The sequence below is a fragment of the Cetorhinus maximus genome, chromosome 1 (genome assembly GCF_964194155.1).
Source record: "Cetorhinus maximus chromosome 1, sCetMax3.hap1.1, whole genome shotgun sequence".
NCBI lineage: Eukaryota > Metazoa > Chordata > Chondrichthyes > Lamniformes > Cetorhinidae > Cetorhinus > Cetorhinus maximus.
The window spans coordinates 41363875-41376642 of record NC_135879.1 but is presented as its reverse complement, the minus strand read 5'-3'; the positions used below and the strand labels follow the sequence as shown (position 1 = coordinate 41376642).

General features: G+C 45.1%; 1 protein-coding gene across 1 annotated transcript; it reads left to right on the top strand.

Moving 5' to 3' along the window:
* Positions 1 to 7778: 7778 nt before the first annotated feature.
* On the top strand, positions 7779 to 12291 carry LOC144679633 (interleukin-8-like). The gene is made up of 4 exons (XM_078540213.1): positions 7779 to 7944; positions 9197 to 9332; positions 9463 to 9546; positions 10911 to 12291. The coding sequence occupies exons 1-4, from the start codon at positions 7881 to 7883 to the stop codon at positions 10933 to 10935; spliced, it is 309 nt and encodes a 102-aa protein (XP_078396339.1). The 5' UTR covers positions 7779 to 7880; the 3' UTR covers positions 10936 to 12291.
* Positions 12292 to 12768: the final 477 nt, after the last annotated feature.

Genomic DNA, 12768 nt, shown 5'->3' with positions numbered 1-12768 from the left:
GGCTCCTGCTCGCTCTGTGCTCCTGCTCTCGCTCTCTCTGGGCTCCTGCTCTCTCTCTCTCTCTCTCTCTCTCTCTCCCTCTCTCCCTCTGGGCTCCATTTCGCTCTGTACTCCTGCTCTCTCCCTGGGCTCGTGATATCTCTCTGGGTTCCTGTTTCTCTCTGGGCTACTTGTCTGTCTGTACATTCCTGCTCTCTCTGTCTCTTTCTGGGCTCCTCCACTCTCTCTGGGGTCCTGCATTCTCTCTGGGCTCCTCTTCTATCCCTGGGTTCCTGCTCCCTCTCAGGATTCCTGCTCGCTCCCTGCTCTTGCTTTCTCGCTGTGCCCCTTCTCTGTCTCTGTGCTCCAGCTCGCTCTGGGTTCCTGCTCACTCTCTATGCCCCTCCTCTTCCTGTGCTCCTCCTCTCACTGGGCTACTGCTTCCACTGGGTTCCTGCTCTCGCTCTCTGGGCTCCTCCTCTCTCTCTGGGCTCTTCCCCTGTCTTTTCCTCTGTGAAGACAGACACATAGGCCCAGATTTTCATCCCCCGGTCAGTTGTGCAGGTTCGGGCGATTTCCCGACTCAAAGAACTCGAACTTTAATGGCCACCAGCAGGTGGGGTTATTTGTCGGGGAGCAGGGGGTGGCGAGCTACAACAGGAGTCAGGGCAGCTGACTCTGAAACAAACCCTGGGGCTGTCAGGTGCAGCGGCAGGCTGGGAGTAAGGCAGGGTGGGCCTGCATTTGGGGTCCTGCTGTGTGGCAGTAGCACCCTCATTGGCCTGTGGAGCTGGAGCCATGGGGAGAAGAGATTCTCCCAGAGTCACCTGGATGGATGGTCCCGGGGGTTACACCTGCTGATCCTCCTCCCTATGGGTGCTCAAGGGCCCCTTGCTGACTCCTTGAGGAGAAGGGGTAGCTGGAGTGAGTTTGAGCTGCCCCACACCCCTCTTGTGTACACACTGTTGGAAGCCAACTATGGAGTCAGCAATGGAGTTGAGATGGCACAGGAGTGATGTCCTGTACCAAGGTCTCCATGGCGGCCGCCATGATACCAGTGTTGATCTCGGTGCGTTGCAATGCCGGCACTATCACCCCAGGGTGAAGGTGGACAGAATCCTTCATCGTGCCAGGCAATCTGAGGAGTGCAGCAGACATCCCTACCTGATGTTCCCGAGCTTGCATTTGCAGCTTTAGCCACTGTGACAAGACCGAGTGCAGAGGCTCATCATCTGACTCGGACTCAGCAGTGTTTTGGCCTCCGGCAGTCCTCGCAGTGTGGGAAACCTGGAAAGTCCCTGCTGCAGCCTGCTGAGGATCAGACAGTGTGATGTGCTCACCAGGTTGTGATCTCAAGATTACTCTAAGGCTTGGTCTCACCGAGGTGTGTGTCTCTGTGCTGGTAGAGGATGTGGGTGAGCGCTGTGACAGGACTTCAATGAGGGTGCCTTCAGATTCCTCTTCAGAGGTTTCTTCAGGGCTTGATTTGAGGCCTTGGGTCATGGACTCCCTCGGCTGTTTCCCAGATGTGCCTGCGAAAGCAAGGGGAGATAATTAGTGCAAGGCAGTGGCCTGTGAAACAGGACACATCACTCACAGCATGGTTGTCTGATATATGTTGCACTGCTGGATCCTCACTTGTTAGATCACCACTGACCTCACCGTCAGCACAGGACCGGTCCAGATCCTCACCAGCCAGCTGGACGGCTCCGTTTTCAAAGTCTGTGAGGGCCTTGGTTTCAGGCATTCCTCCACCAGTCTGTGGCCTCTCTCTCTTGTTGTGTGCCAGCTTGTCCTACATGAATAGAGGGGGTGTGTAAGGAGTGATGGGTTTGTGGGTGTGTGAGTTGACAGTGATGAGAAAAGTGACGTCACCTGGTGGAACAGAGGAGATCATCCATCCCCTTGCAGCACTGAGTGGCTGTCCTCTTTTGCAGAGCGTTGGCTCTGACCACCGCTGCCACTGTCTCCCAAGCTAGATTGGTGATGTTACTGCCCATCCTGCAGCCAGAGCGTGGGTAGACGATGTCACAGTGAGCCCCCAATGCATCTAAAGGGTACTTGAGGGAGGCGTCATTGAACAGGGGGGGCTGTAATCTTCCTGCTCTTCAGGGCCATGTCTTGTATGCAGCAGCCTGGAAACACTGAGACGTGTTCGCAAGGCTGCGCTTTAAATATGGCAGCCGGTGTGCTGAAGCGGCGAGGTGATGATGAAGCGGCGAGGTGATGATGAAGCGGGGAGGTGATGATGAAGCGGGGAGGTGATAATGAAGCGGCAAGGTGATGATGAAGCGGGGAGGTGATGATGAAGCGGCGAGGTGATGATGAAGCGGGGAGGTGATATTAAAGCGGCGAGGTGATGATGAAGCGGCGAGGTGATGATGAAGCGGGGAGGTGACGATAAAGCGGCGAGGTGACGATAAAGCGGCGAGGTGATGATGAAGCGGGGAGGTGATGATGAAGCGGGGAGGTGATAATGAAGCGGAGGGGTGATGATGAAGCGGGGAGGTGATGATGAAGCGGCGAGGTGATGATGAAGCGGGGAGGTGATGATGAAGCGGCGAGGTGATGATTAAGCGGCGAGGTGATGATGAAGCGGGGAGGTGATAATGAAGCGGGGAGGTGATAATGAAGCGGGGAGGTGACAATGAAGTGGCGAGGTGATGATGAAGCGGGGAGGTGATAATGAAGCGGGGAGGTGATAATGAAGCGGCGAGGTGATGATGTAGCGGCGAGGTGATGATAGAGCAGCGAGGTGATAGTAAATCGGCGAGGTGATAATGAAGCGGCGAGGTGATGATGAAGTGGCGAGGTGATGATGAAGCGGGGAGGTGATAATGAAGCGGCGAGGTGATGATTAAGCGGCGAGGTGATGATGAAGCGGGGAGGTGATAATGAAGCGGGGAGGTGATAATGAAGCGGGGAGGTGACAATGAAGTGGCGAGGTGATGATGAAGCGGGGAGGTGATAATGAAGCGGGGAGGTGATAATGAAGCGGCGAGGTGATGATGTAGCGGCGAGGTGATGATAGAGCAGCGAGGTGATAGTAAAGCGGCGAGGTGATAATGAAGCGGCGAGGTGATGATGAAGTGGCGAGGTGATGATGAAGCGGGGAGGTGATAATGAAGCGGCGAGGTGATAATGAAGTGGCGAGGTGATGATGAAGTGGCGAGGTGATGATGAAGCGGGGAGGTGATAATGAAGTGGCGAGGTGATAATGAAGCGGCGAGGTGATGATGAAGTGGCGAGGTGATGATGAAGCGGGGAGATGATGATGAAGCGGGGAGGTGATGATGAAGCGGGGAGGTGATAATGAAGCAGGGAGGTGATGATGAAGCGGCGAGGTGATGATGGAGCGGCGAGGCGAAGAAGAAATGGTGAGGTGATAATGAAGCGGCGAGGTGATGATGGAGCAGCGAGGTGATAATGAAGCGGCGAGGTGATAATGAAGCGGCGAGGTGAAGAAGAAATGATGAGGTGATAATGAAGCGGCGAGGTGAAGAAGAAATAATGAGGTGATAATGAAGCAGCGAGGTGATTCTGTGATGGGCAAATGAGTGTCCACCCACCATGGAAACGGCCTGTTTCCCAGAAATGCATAATTAACGCAGCAGGTTCGATACGATATGGCATCAAAAACAACCATTGCGGCCAACGGGTAAAACATCGTTTTACCTCCCCATCACTGCACTTAGTGTCAATCTGGGATGATTCCTCCCCATGTTGCCTGTCTACCATCATACCTTTTAATGTAGGTTCCAAATTCACCACAGCCAATTCACCCTCAAACCTTCGTAGTTTCCTTTGAGAAGCTTTAGGACCCTAGTTTCAGAATAAACTACATCACTTTCAAACTTCATGTAAAATTCTGTCATATTAAGTTCAATCTTGCCTCGAGTCTCTGTTCCCTTGAGATTATTTATTAGCCCTTTCTCATTGCACAATACCAGATCTAAAAGAGCCCATTCTCTAGTTGGTTCCTCAACATACTGTTCTGGAAAACCATCTTGCATACGTTCCAGGAATATGTCCTCCACAGCGTTATTGCTAATTAGGTTTATCCAGTCTATATGTAGATTGAAGTCCCCCACGATCACTGTATTACTCTTGTTACTCTAATCTTGAACCTCTAATTTCCTGATTTATACCATGCTCTACATCACCACTACAGCTTGTTGGCCTTTAAACAACTCACACCAATCCTTGCTGCTCCTTGCTGTTTCTTAGCTCCATCCAAACTGATCCTATATCTTCATCCTTCAATCTAAGCTCCTCTCTCACTAATGTACTGATCTCATTCTTTATTAGTAGCGCTACCCCACTTCCTTTTCCTTTTTGCCTATCCTTCCTCAATGTTGAATACCCTTGTACATTCAGTTCCCAGCCTTGGTCACCCTGCAGCAGTTCCAAAGAAGAATGATATTGGACTTGAAACATTAACCCTGTTTCTCGCTCCAAAAATACTGTCAGAGCTGCTGAGTTTTTCCTTTGAGGTTTTGCTTTTTAATTTAGCCCCTAGCTGTTCATCTCTCTAAGCAGGCCCTCCTTCCTCGTCCTACCTGTGTCGCTGGTTACTACATGGACCACAAGAACTGGATTCTCCCCCCCACCGTCATTGCACGTTCCTGCCCAGCCCAAAGAAATATCTCAAGCCCTGGCACTGAGCAGGCAACACAGCCGTCTGTACTCATGCTTTCACCTGCAGAGAACTGTATCTATCCCCCTGAGTATACTGTCCCTTAATAACACTACATTCCTATTAACCGCACCCACGTGAATGGTTTCCTATACCACGGTACCATTGTTAGTTCACTCATCCACCCTGCAGCCCCCACTTTCATCCATTCAGGCGGCAAGAACCTCAAATCTGCTTTTTTTTATTCATTCGCAGGATGTGGGCTTTGCTGCAATTAATTGCCAGCCAGTGTGAAACGCACTATGCAGTGTCAGATGGGTGGGACATGGTGGGCGAAGGGATAGTTCTGAGACAAGTGAGGGTGTGAGTGAGTGCACTATCACACCAGCTCCCTGAACGTTGCCAATTGCTGTGAAGATGCCTCAGGGAGCTGCAGAATTGTTGGAGGGATATCAGCTCAGAAAAAATATCCCAAACTATCGATAATGACACAAGGAACAACTGACAGTAATACTCATGAATCATCAAACCTCAAACATACCGGAGCCTTTGATCCTGCCCTGGATCAAGAATGGTGAAGAAATGTGAAGTCCGCCTGTGTGATTGTCCCGTGCGCCAAATGTAAAAGCGCTCGGGCCATGTAAAATTCGGGACAATTACATATTTAATGGGCTTAATTCCCCTTTTAATGATCCGCGGACGAGCTTCCAACTCCCGCGTGCACCTGCCGACCACAATATTGCACGAGCGCACCATGATATCGGGACATGCGCCCAACGCCATCTCGTGCAATTTCATGTGAGTTCAGATTGGGTGCGTGTCTGTTCAACCTCCATAAAATTCTGGCCCACGTCCTCCTCTTTCCCGCTCTCTTTGGTGCTGCTGTCTGGCTCCGGGTCCCCCACTTTCCCGCTCTTTTAGCTGCTACTGTCTGTCTCCGGGTCCTCCTCTTTCCCGCTCTTTTAGCTGCTACTGTCTGTGTCCAGGTCCTCCTCTTTCCCGCTCTTTTAGCTGCTACTGTCTGTGTCCAGGTCCTCCACTTTCCCGCTCTTTTAGCTGCTACTGTCTGTCTCCGTGTCCTCCTCTTTCCCGCTCTTTTAGCTGCTACTGTCTGTCTCCGGGTCCTCCTCTTTCCTGCTCTTTTAGCTGCTACTGTCTGTCTCCGGGTCCTCCTCTTTCCCGCTCTTTTAGCCGCTACTGTCTGTCTCCGGGTCCTCCTCTCCCCCAGTTTTTCAATCGATAAGGACATTCCAGCTGCTCTGTCCCTCTGAATGTGTCAGAATATTTTTTAAAAGAATCACAAGGAAAGTCACTATCAAACTACAGAAAGTGTTAGAAATCTGGCTGTTCTTCAGAGTCTGAAACTCCTCAGTTAGGCTGATGGTAGATGACTTTGGTCATGCAGTGCTTACATATCTGACATAAAATTTAGGCCAGTGCTTAACTGGTGTAAATGCAGGAAACCTGGATGAGCTGCTTATTTGCACAGCAGCAAAATTTTGTTCATGAGTTATGAGCAGAAAGGCCTTTGGCAGAAATATCAAGAAAGAGCTGCAGAAGATCGAGGAAACTTGTGCACACCGATAGTTTAACGTTCATCTGTCAGAAATCGGTGTCAGGTTCCTCACTAAAAATTGACACTCTAGCACTCTCATCCCATTGTTACACCGAACATTCTGGGGAAATTTTAGGCTCTTGTGTAACAAATAATGGGATTGAAATGTTTAACAATTTGATTACAATCATTGCAATCATTCTATTGTTAATCAAATTGCTGAATCCAATATGACACATTGGCACAATTGAATCATTTCCTTCAAAATCATTGAACTTTTGACATATATTAGATGTTAAAAGCTACTTTAATTAATTCCATTGGTGGCACAGTCCCACTGGACAAGGCCGATAGCTGGAGGAGCGACCCTGCTTTGGTGGGGGTGGCAGGATCCTGGATCACATTTTGCCAGTGGCAGCCCATTAGGTGGCTGCTGCTGGAGTTGCCATCCTATTAACGACGGAGATCCCACCCCAGGAGCTGCCAGCCTAATCAGATGGCTCACAGCTCAGCAGATCCAACGCTAACAGTGGCCCTTGCTGAAGCTGCAGCTGGAGCTTGAGGGCACATTGATGGCAGTATGCCCTCAAAGGGCAGCAAGAACCTACCTGACTGTACCCTGTGGCTGGCGTCACTGAGGGCTGGCAGAATTGTTGCCATGGGCACAGCCATTGCTGTCAGGGGAGGGAGGACCTCCGTGGGCCATGGAATGCCTAAAAAGGTGGGAGCCAATCGCTGGTGCCTGCTGGGAAGCCAGCAGGGTTTATCTTGGCTGTTCCCCCAAATGCAGTAATAATTATAATAATCCATAAATAAACCACTGATAAAATGCGAGCAGAGGCAGGAAGAGGCCCTTGATTGGCCCCTTATTTGACCTCCAGGTGGTTGCTTGTCTGCCACCATTTCTGCCACTACAAAATGGCATGGCAGCAGGGAGGTGGCGGGCACTCTGCTCCAAAAGCCTTTCTGCACCATTTGCCCTCTTTCCTGCCTCCCAGCCTGTCGCCAATTGCCCTGGAAAATTTTTGCCATCGAGCCCACATTTTTGGTGGAGCTTTTAACCTAATTAAAATAAATATGTTAACTCGTGGAAAGAGGAATATCATATGAATGTGTCCAGCTTGTGTTCCTGATTTCATTCACAAAAATACCTCAGTAATTTTCCACCACCAGCTGCCAGTGTTTGCTCTCCACTGGGTCTGATGACTAAAGTTAGGCAGAAACAAATATCAATATTCAATAACAATTAAATGTTAACTTATTTGCTTTAAACATAACTTCATTCGAATAAAACATTAAAGTTTATATCATATAGCCATTGCTTTCACTAAAACTTTGTAAAAGATTTTCTATGACAATTCACAGCCACTTTGGCCACTATGGATTAAAATGAAAGCAGCTTTGCAAGAATCCTGGAGGAAATAGATTTCTTCTGCGAATAATTTTCAAAGAATCCATTTAAAGCTCTTTTTCTTAAGTTTTAAAGTGATATAGTTTACATGCATGGGCTCGTTTTAAGCTTTTTAATCCTCAACATATGTTTGTATTTCACAACTTCCTGGGAAATTCCTGCTGACATCATCTCACGTCATGAGTAACAGTACTCTGGTTATAAATAGAGAAACAGGACAACGAGAAGTTAGATACAAACTTCAGCCACAGAGCACAACAACAAGAAGAACATTAAGACCATCACACAAGCAAAAGACAATGAACAGCAAAGTTACTCTCGCCGTCTTGACTCTCTTTGCACTTTATGTGGCTTCCACCCAAGGTGAGAGATAATTTGACTTCATAGTTGCACAGCAATTATACAGAACCTAGAATCTGATTGAAAACATTTATATGACTAGTAGAGTTATAGGTAAATGCAAATAATACTGATTAAGATTCATATTTGAAATTGTCATTGTCAGTGAGTATTATGAAACAATAAGTTGTTAATCATAGACTGCACAGGCTAACTTTAGGGATCAGTTCTATCATTTGTAACTTCAGAAATGTATTCTAAAGTGTTCAGGGATGGATTTGTGATTTTTTATTGTTACTGAGTGATTCAGCCACAATTGCTTCATTTTGGGAACACCATCATCACAAAGGCTGCAGTGGTTCAAGATTAGCCCAAAACCACCTTTTAAGGAAATTGGTGATTCCAAATAAATCTTGCCCTGCCAGCATCACCTGTTATACATTGTGTTGAGACAATGCTGTTCAGTCTCAAACCATTAGGATGTGGCAGCCTTAGACAAATTAATTAGCAGCTCACCTGACCTGGACAGTGGACAAGGATTAGGCGAGTGAATGACCCCAACTTACAATGTGCACCAAGATCAAAAGCAGAGGTAAACTTATGTCGAAGGGCATTCTTAACAAAGGGTGTTGAGTAAGGCAGAAAAGGAAACAATGCTCCTTTAAGAAGAAATATTGCCTTAGGCTTAAATGGTTTCAAGAAAAATAACTCAATTTTAGCCAGTGGTTAGGCAGGATTTTATTTTTATTATTTACCAGGCTGGAGTTCAGTTGAAGTCAACAAGATTTTCTATAGGTGTAACTCTGCATTTTTACTGACTTAGAAATAGAGCAGTTTACTAATTGTATCTTGCTTTCACTCAGTACAATTGCTAAACATTCCAGCTTTTGGACAATTGGAGAAACACATTTGTGAGGGTCATGGTATCTAATTTATATAACATGGGAGCCTACACCACCAGATTATGCTATTAGGAATCCAGATATTAAGAGTGAAATTTAATAATTCATTGTGAGGGTCCACTTATAGGAGAGGTCAAATGTGCTAATCTGTAAGAGCGTCTAATATAGACCTGAAATTTGCCAAGTGAGGACATATAGCCTGAGAGGTCTAATCTTTGGCTGGCACCCTTGTTTCAGTAGAGAGAAATTTTTAGGGTGTCTGCTATCAGTAGTCAGCTATCACTTTGTCTAAGACTATCTATACATCTATACGAAAAAGACATTTACAATTTAAGTTACAAATACTGACTTTCTGTAACCTGTTCTTTCCATAGCTGCATCTCTCAGACACGCAGGAGAGAGCTTGCGCTGTCAATGCATTAATACAATTTCCAGATTCATCCATCCAAAACACATGGAGAATGTTGAAATTATTCCCAGTGGCCCACACTGTTCAAATGTTGAAATCATGTAAGTTTTAATAAGTGATTATGGAAAAACATACCGTGTACGTGAATAATGCTTACATAATTTTTAATGATATTTTTATTGAAAGTAGATAGCAGAACTTTAAATAATTGACATATTTCACTTCTTTCAGTGCAATCCTGAAAAATGGTTCTCCAGTGTGTCTGAATCCTGAAGCCATTTGGGTGAAGAAGATCATTGACCTGATGACCAAACGGTAAGTTTCAGATGCTAGCTTGCAATAAAACAATAGATCTATCTTAGCTCTCCAAAAAGTAGCAAGGCATGCAATGGGACTAAAGGCACCGAATATGTAAGGTCGGGGTTTATCTTCACTGTCTGGGTAGCAATCCAGAAGAGCAGATTGACTGCCTATTAGAGAACCTACTTGATTTTGGAGAATGAAAATCAGGCGGATTCCGTAAAGAGCTGGTGATCAATCCACCAGGTACAGTCCATGTGGTAAAGATGAAAATCTATATCACTGAGTTGACAAGCTATTGATAAAATTGTAGTTAACCATGGGAGGACCTTGGAGCTAAAGAACCTGAAATGGACGAATTGCAGTGCTTACCCATATTCTATTGGGCAAGCTGTAACTTAGTTCAAACTATTATTTCTGCATGGCGTTGAGGGAGAGATATATCAATGAAGGCAGGACTTTTCACTTTAAACCCCAGTGAGACCTTCCTCAAGTATTTCATGAACACCTCAAAAAGCAAGACTTAGGTGGCAATGTATACTGTAACTTTTGCAGTATATCTTCTGTGGTATGAACGTAATACTGATCCATTTCTCACACACTCTGTCCCATTAGGTTATGTACACTGGAGAACTGGTCTAATGCCAAATAATGTTAAAAGCTAGCACAGAGTTTCATTGCATCTTACGTTGTTTGATTTGAAACAGCAGTAAACCTTTGCAGTTATCACCAGTTGTAAATGTGTTTTGCTGCTCTCACTCAAAGGTTTTAACAGGAGAAAGGGTGATATTCTGTCAAAAGATTGACAAACTGGTGAACATTTTATTCATTATGCTCTGGCACCTGAGCTCCAAGGGTTTGATTATGAGAAGAGATTACAGAAACTTGGCTTATATTCCCTGAAATAGAGAAGTTTAAGGGTAATTTGATTAAGATTTTTAGGAATTTGAAAGGAATAGATGGAGTAGATAAATAATCTTTTCTTCTCCATTGGGAACTCGACAACAAGCGACGTCGTTTAAAATCAGGGCTGAGCCAGGAGAGAAGTTAGGAAACATTTTGTTGCGTAGAAGGTGTTATTCTCTTCCCCAAAAAGCAGTAGATGCTAATTCAATTCATGATTAAATCTAAAATTGATCTTTTCTGCCAGACAAGAATATAACAGGAGATGAGGTCAGGACCTGCAGTTATAGTTAAGACACAGATAAGTCACAATCACGTGGAATGGCGGAACTGACTGTTCTTATGTTCTGGAGCAATTGCGTATGAAACAATATTTAAGACATGAGCTTGTGAAATCGATTGCTTTCCTGAATATTTTTATTACACATTCCTGCAATTTTGAGAGTAATTTATATTTGTTTCTGTATATTTTATAGTTCCAAGACTGAAGACGCTCAGTGAGGGGATCTCAATGGCTGAGTGCCGAGAAGGTGACACCTATCCACAATGAAACTCTATACTAACCCCGACATATACAGTTCTTTAACCATCATGTTCAAGCCTGTCGTAAACTTGTAACAGTGCGGGACTGTCTGACTGATGTAAAGCAATGTATTTACAATCAATCACAAAGTGGAAGAGGCCACTCAGCCCATCTCACTCAGCATTCCATAGAAAACTATGACAGCCTCCCACATCTGTTAAGACCTATTTGTTTGTATTTATCTATTTATTAATTTATTTGACAATTTTATCACTTAAGAACTAAATGTGGCACTTAAAATTTCTGTGCAAGGTCTGTAGAAGTCACGAAGAAATTCAATATTCTTTAAAAAAACAACTTTTCCTCCAAGGGTTCTATTAATTTACTGTCAAAGTTTCTGACAAGAGAATGCGATAACCCCCATTGGAATTCAAGGCCTCGATCTTCTCTTCACTGAGATTTCATTCATCTGTACCATCGTGCCAAGAGATTAGACATGGGGTAAAATTTTTCGCTAGGTAGACAGGTGCGCACCTGACCCAACCGAGCATAAAATGACGTGTGACCTTTCTGTGAGCGGGCATGTGTCGGAGTCGGCAGCACGCCCACCGTCAATTAAAAGGCCTGTTAAGCCCATTTAAAAGTTCATTGAAATAAATTTTTCGCCAAGCAGCCTTCGCACTTTTTTGCACACCTCATCCACGGGTGGGATGAGCTTTCCAAAAGCTAATAAAAATAAAATAAAAACTTTATTTTTTCATTAATACTATGTCCCTGCTCATGTGACAGATTCATCTGAGGGGACATGTTTCATTACATTTTCCATTACATTTTTATCATACCCTTAATTGGCCGGCCAGCGTGAAATGGCTTCTGGGCCTGATCGTGGGTGGTGTCGGCTTCCCAAACGCGCCCACCCGCCCCCACCGAGCCCGCACACCAAGGGCAGAATTCTGCCATTGCAGTAAAATATCTGGACTGCGTAGATGGTACAACTTTGATCCTGTTTACAAATTGCCATACACTTGCTGCTAGATTAGCATGTCAGAGTGTAGTTACTCACTGGAAATGAAGCTCGCAATTTTGACGTGGTAGATTGGCAGTATTGGAATTTTGATTTTTATTGTAATGTATTTGAGTTGTAATTTATTTATTCTCATTGATATTTATGCTGTCCTAAAAAGGTTTAATTCCCTATGTATATATGTTTTGCCATGAAAGCATTTGGTAATTTTGTTAACACGAAAATCTTTGAAAAATGAAATAATCTGTAATTTATATTTATTGTAAATTGTTAAGACATTTTTATTTAAATAAAGCAAGTATTATTTTCTCTATGTGTTTTACAATATCAATTTTTGGTCTCCGTTTAAATCATTGAGCTTATCTGAAATGAGTAGACAACGGAATGTTAGTCGGCAATTCTTAGCTCAATGATAGCACTCCCAGCACTGAGTCATGGGCTCAAACCCCATCCTACAAATATCAGCATATTGTGGGGCTGATACTTTGGTGCAACACAGAGGAAGTGTTGCACTGACAGGAGTGCCTTCTTTCTGATAAGATGTTAAACCAGGGCCATGTCTTCCCTCTCATGTGGACATGCAAAATCACATGGCAGTAATCAAAGGAGACCAGAGGAGCTCTCTGGTGCCCTGGCCAGTATAAATCCCTCAATAAGCATATAAAATAGGGTCGGAATTATATGGCTCTTCTCGCTAGCAGGATCTTCTCGTTCCACCGAAGTCAATGGAGTTTTGAATTTCTCGCCGCATATTCCACCCTTCCCCACTGCGACATGTCCATAAAAT

Coding starts and splice junctions, on each gene's coding strand:
- LOC144679633 (XM_078540213.1), top strand. CDS start 7,881: ATGAACAGCAAAGTTACTCTCGCCGTCTTGACTCTCTTTGCACTTTAT. Junction 9,333..9,462: donor TGTTCAAATGTTGAAATCAT/GTAAGTTTTAAT, acceptor CACTTCTTTCAG/TGCAATCCTGAAAAATGGTT. Junction 9,547..10,910: donor ATTGACCTGATGACCAAACG/GTAAGTTTCAGA, acceptor TATATTTTATAG/TTCCAAGACTGAAGACGCTC.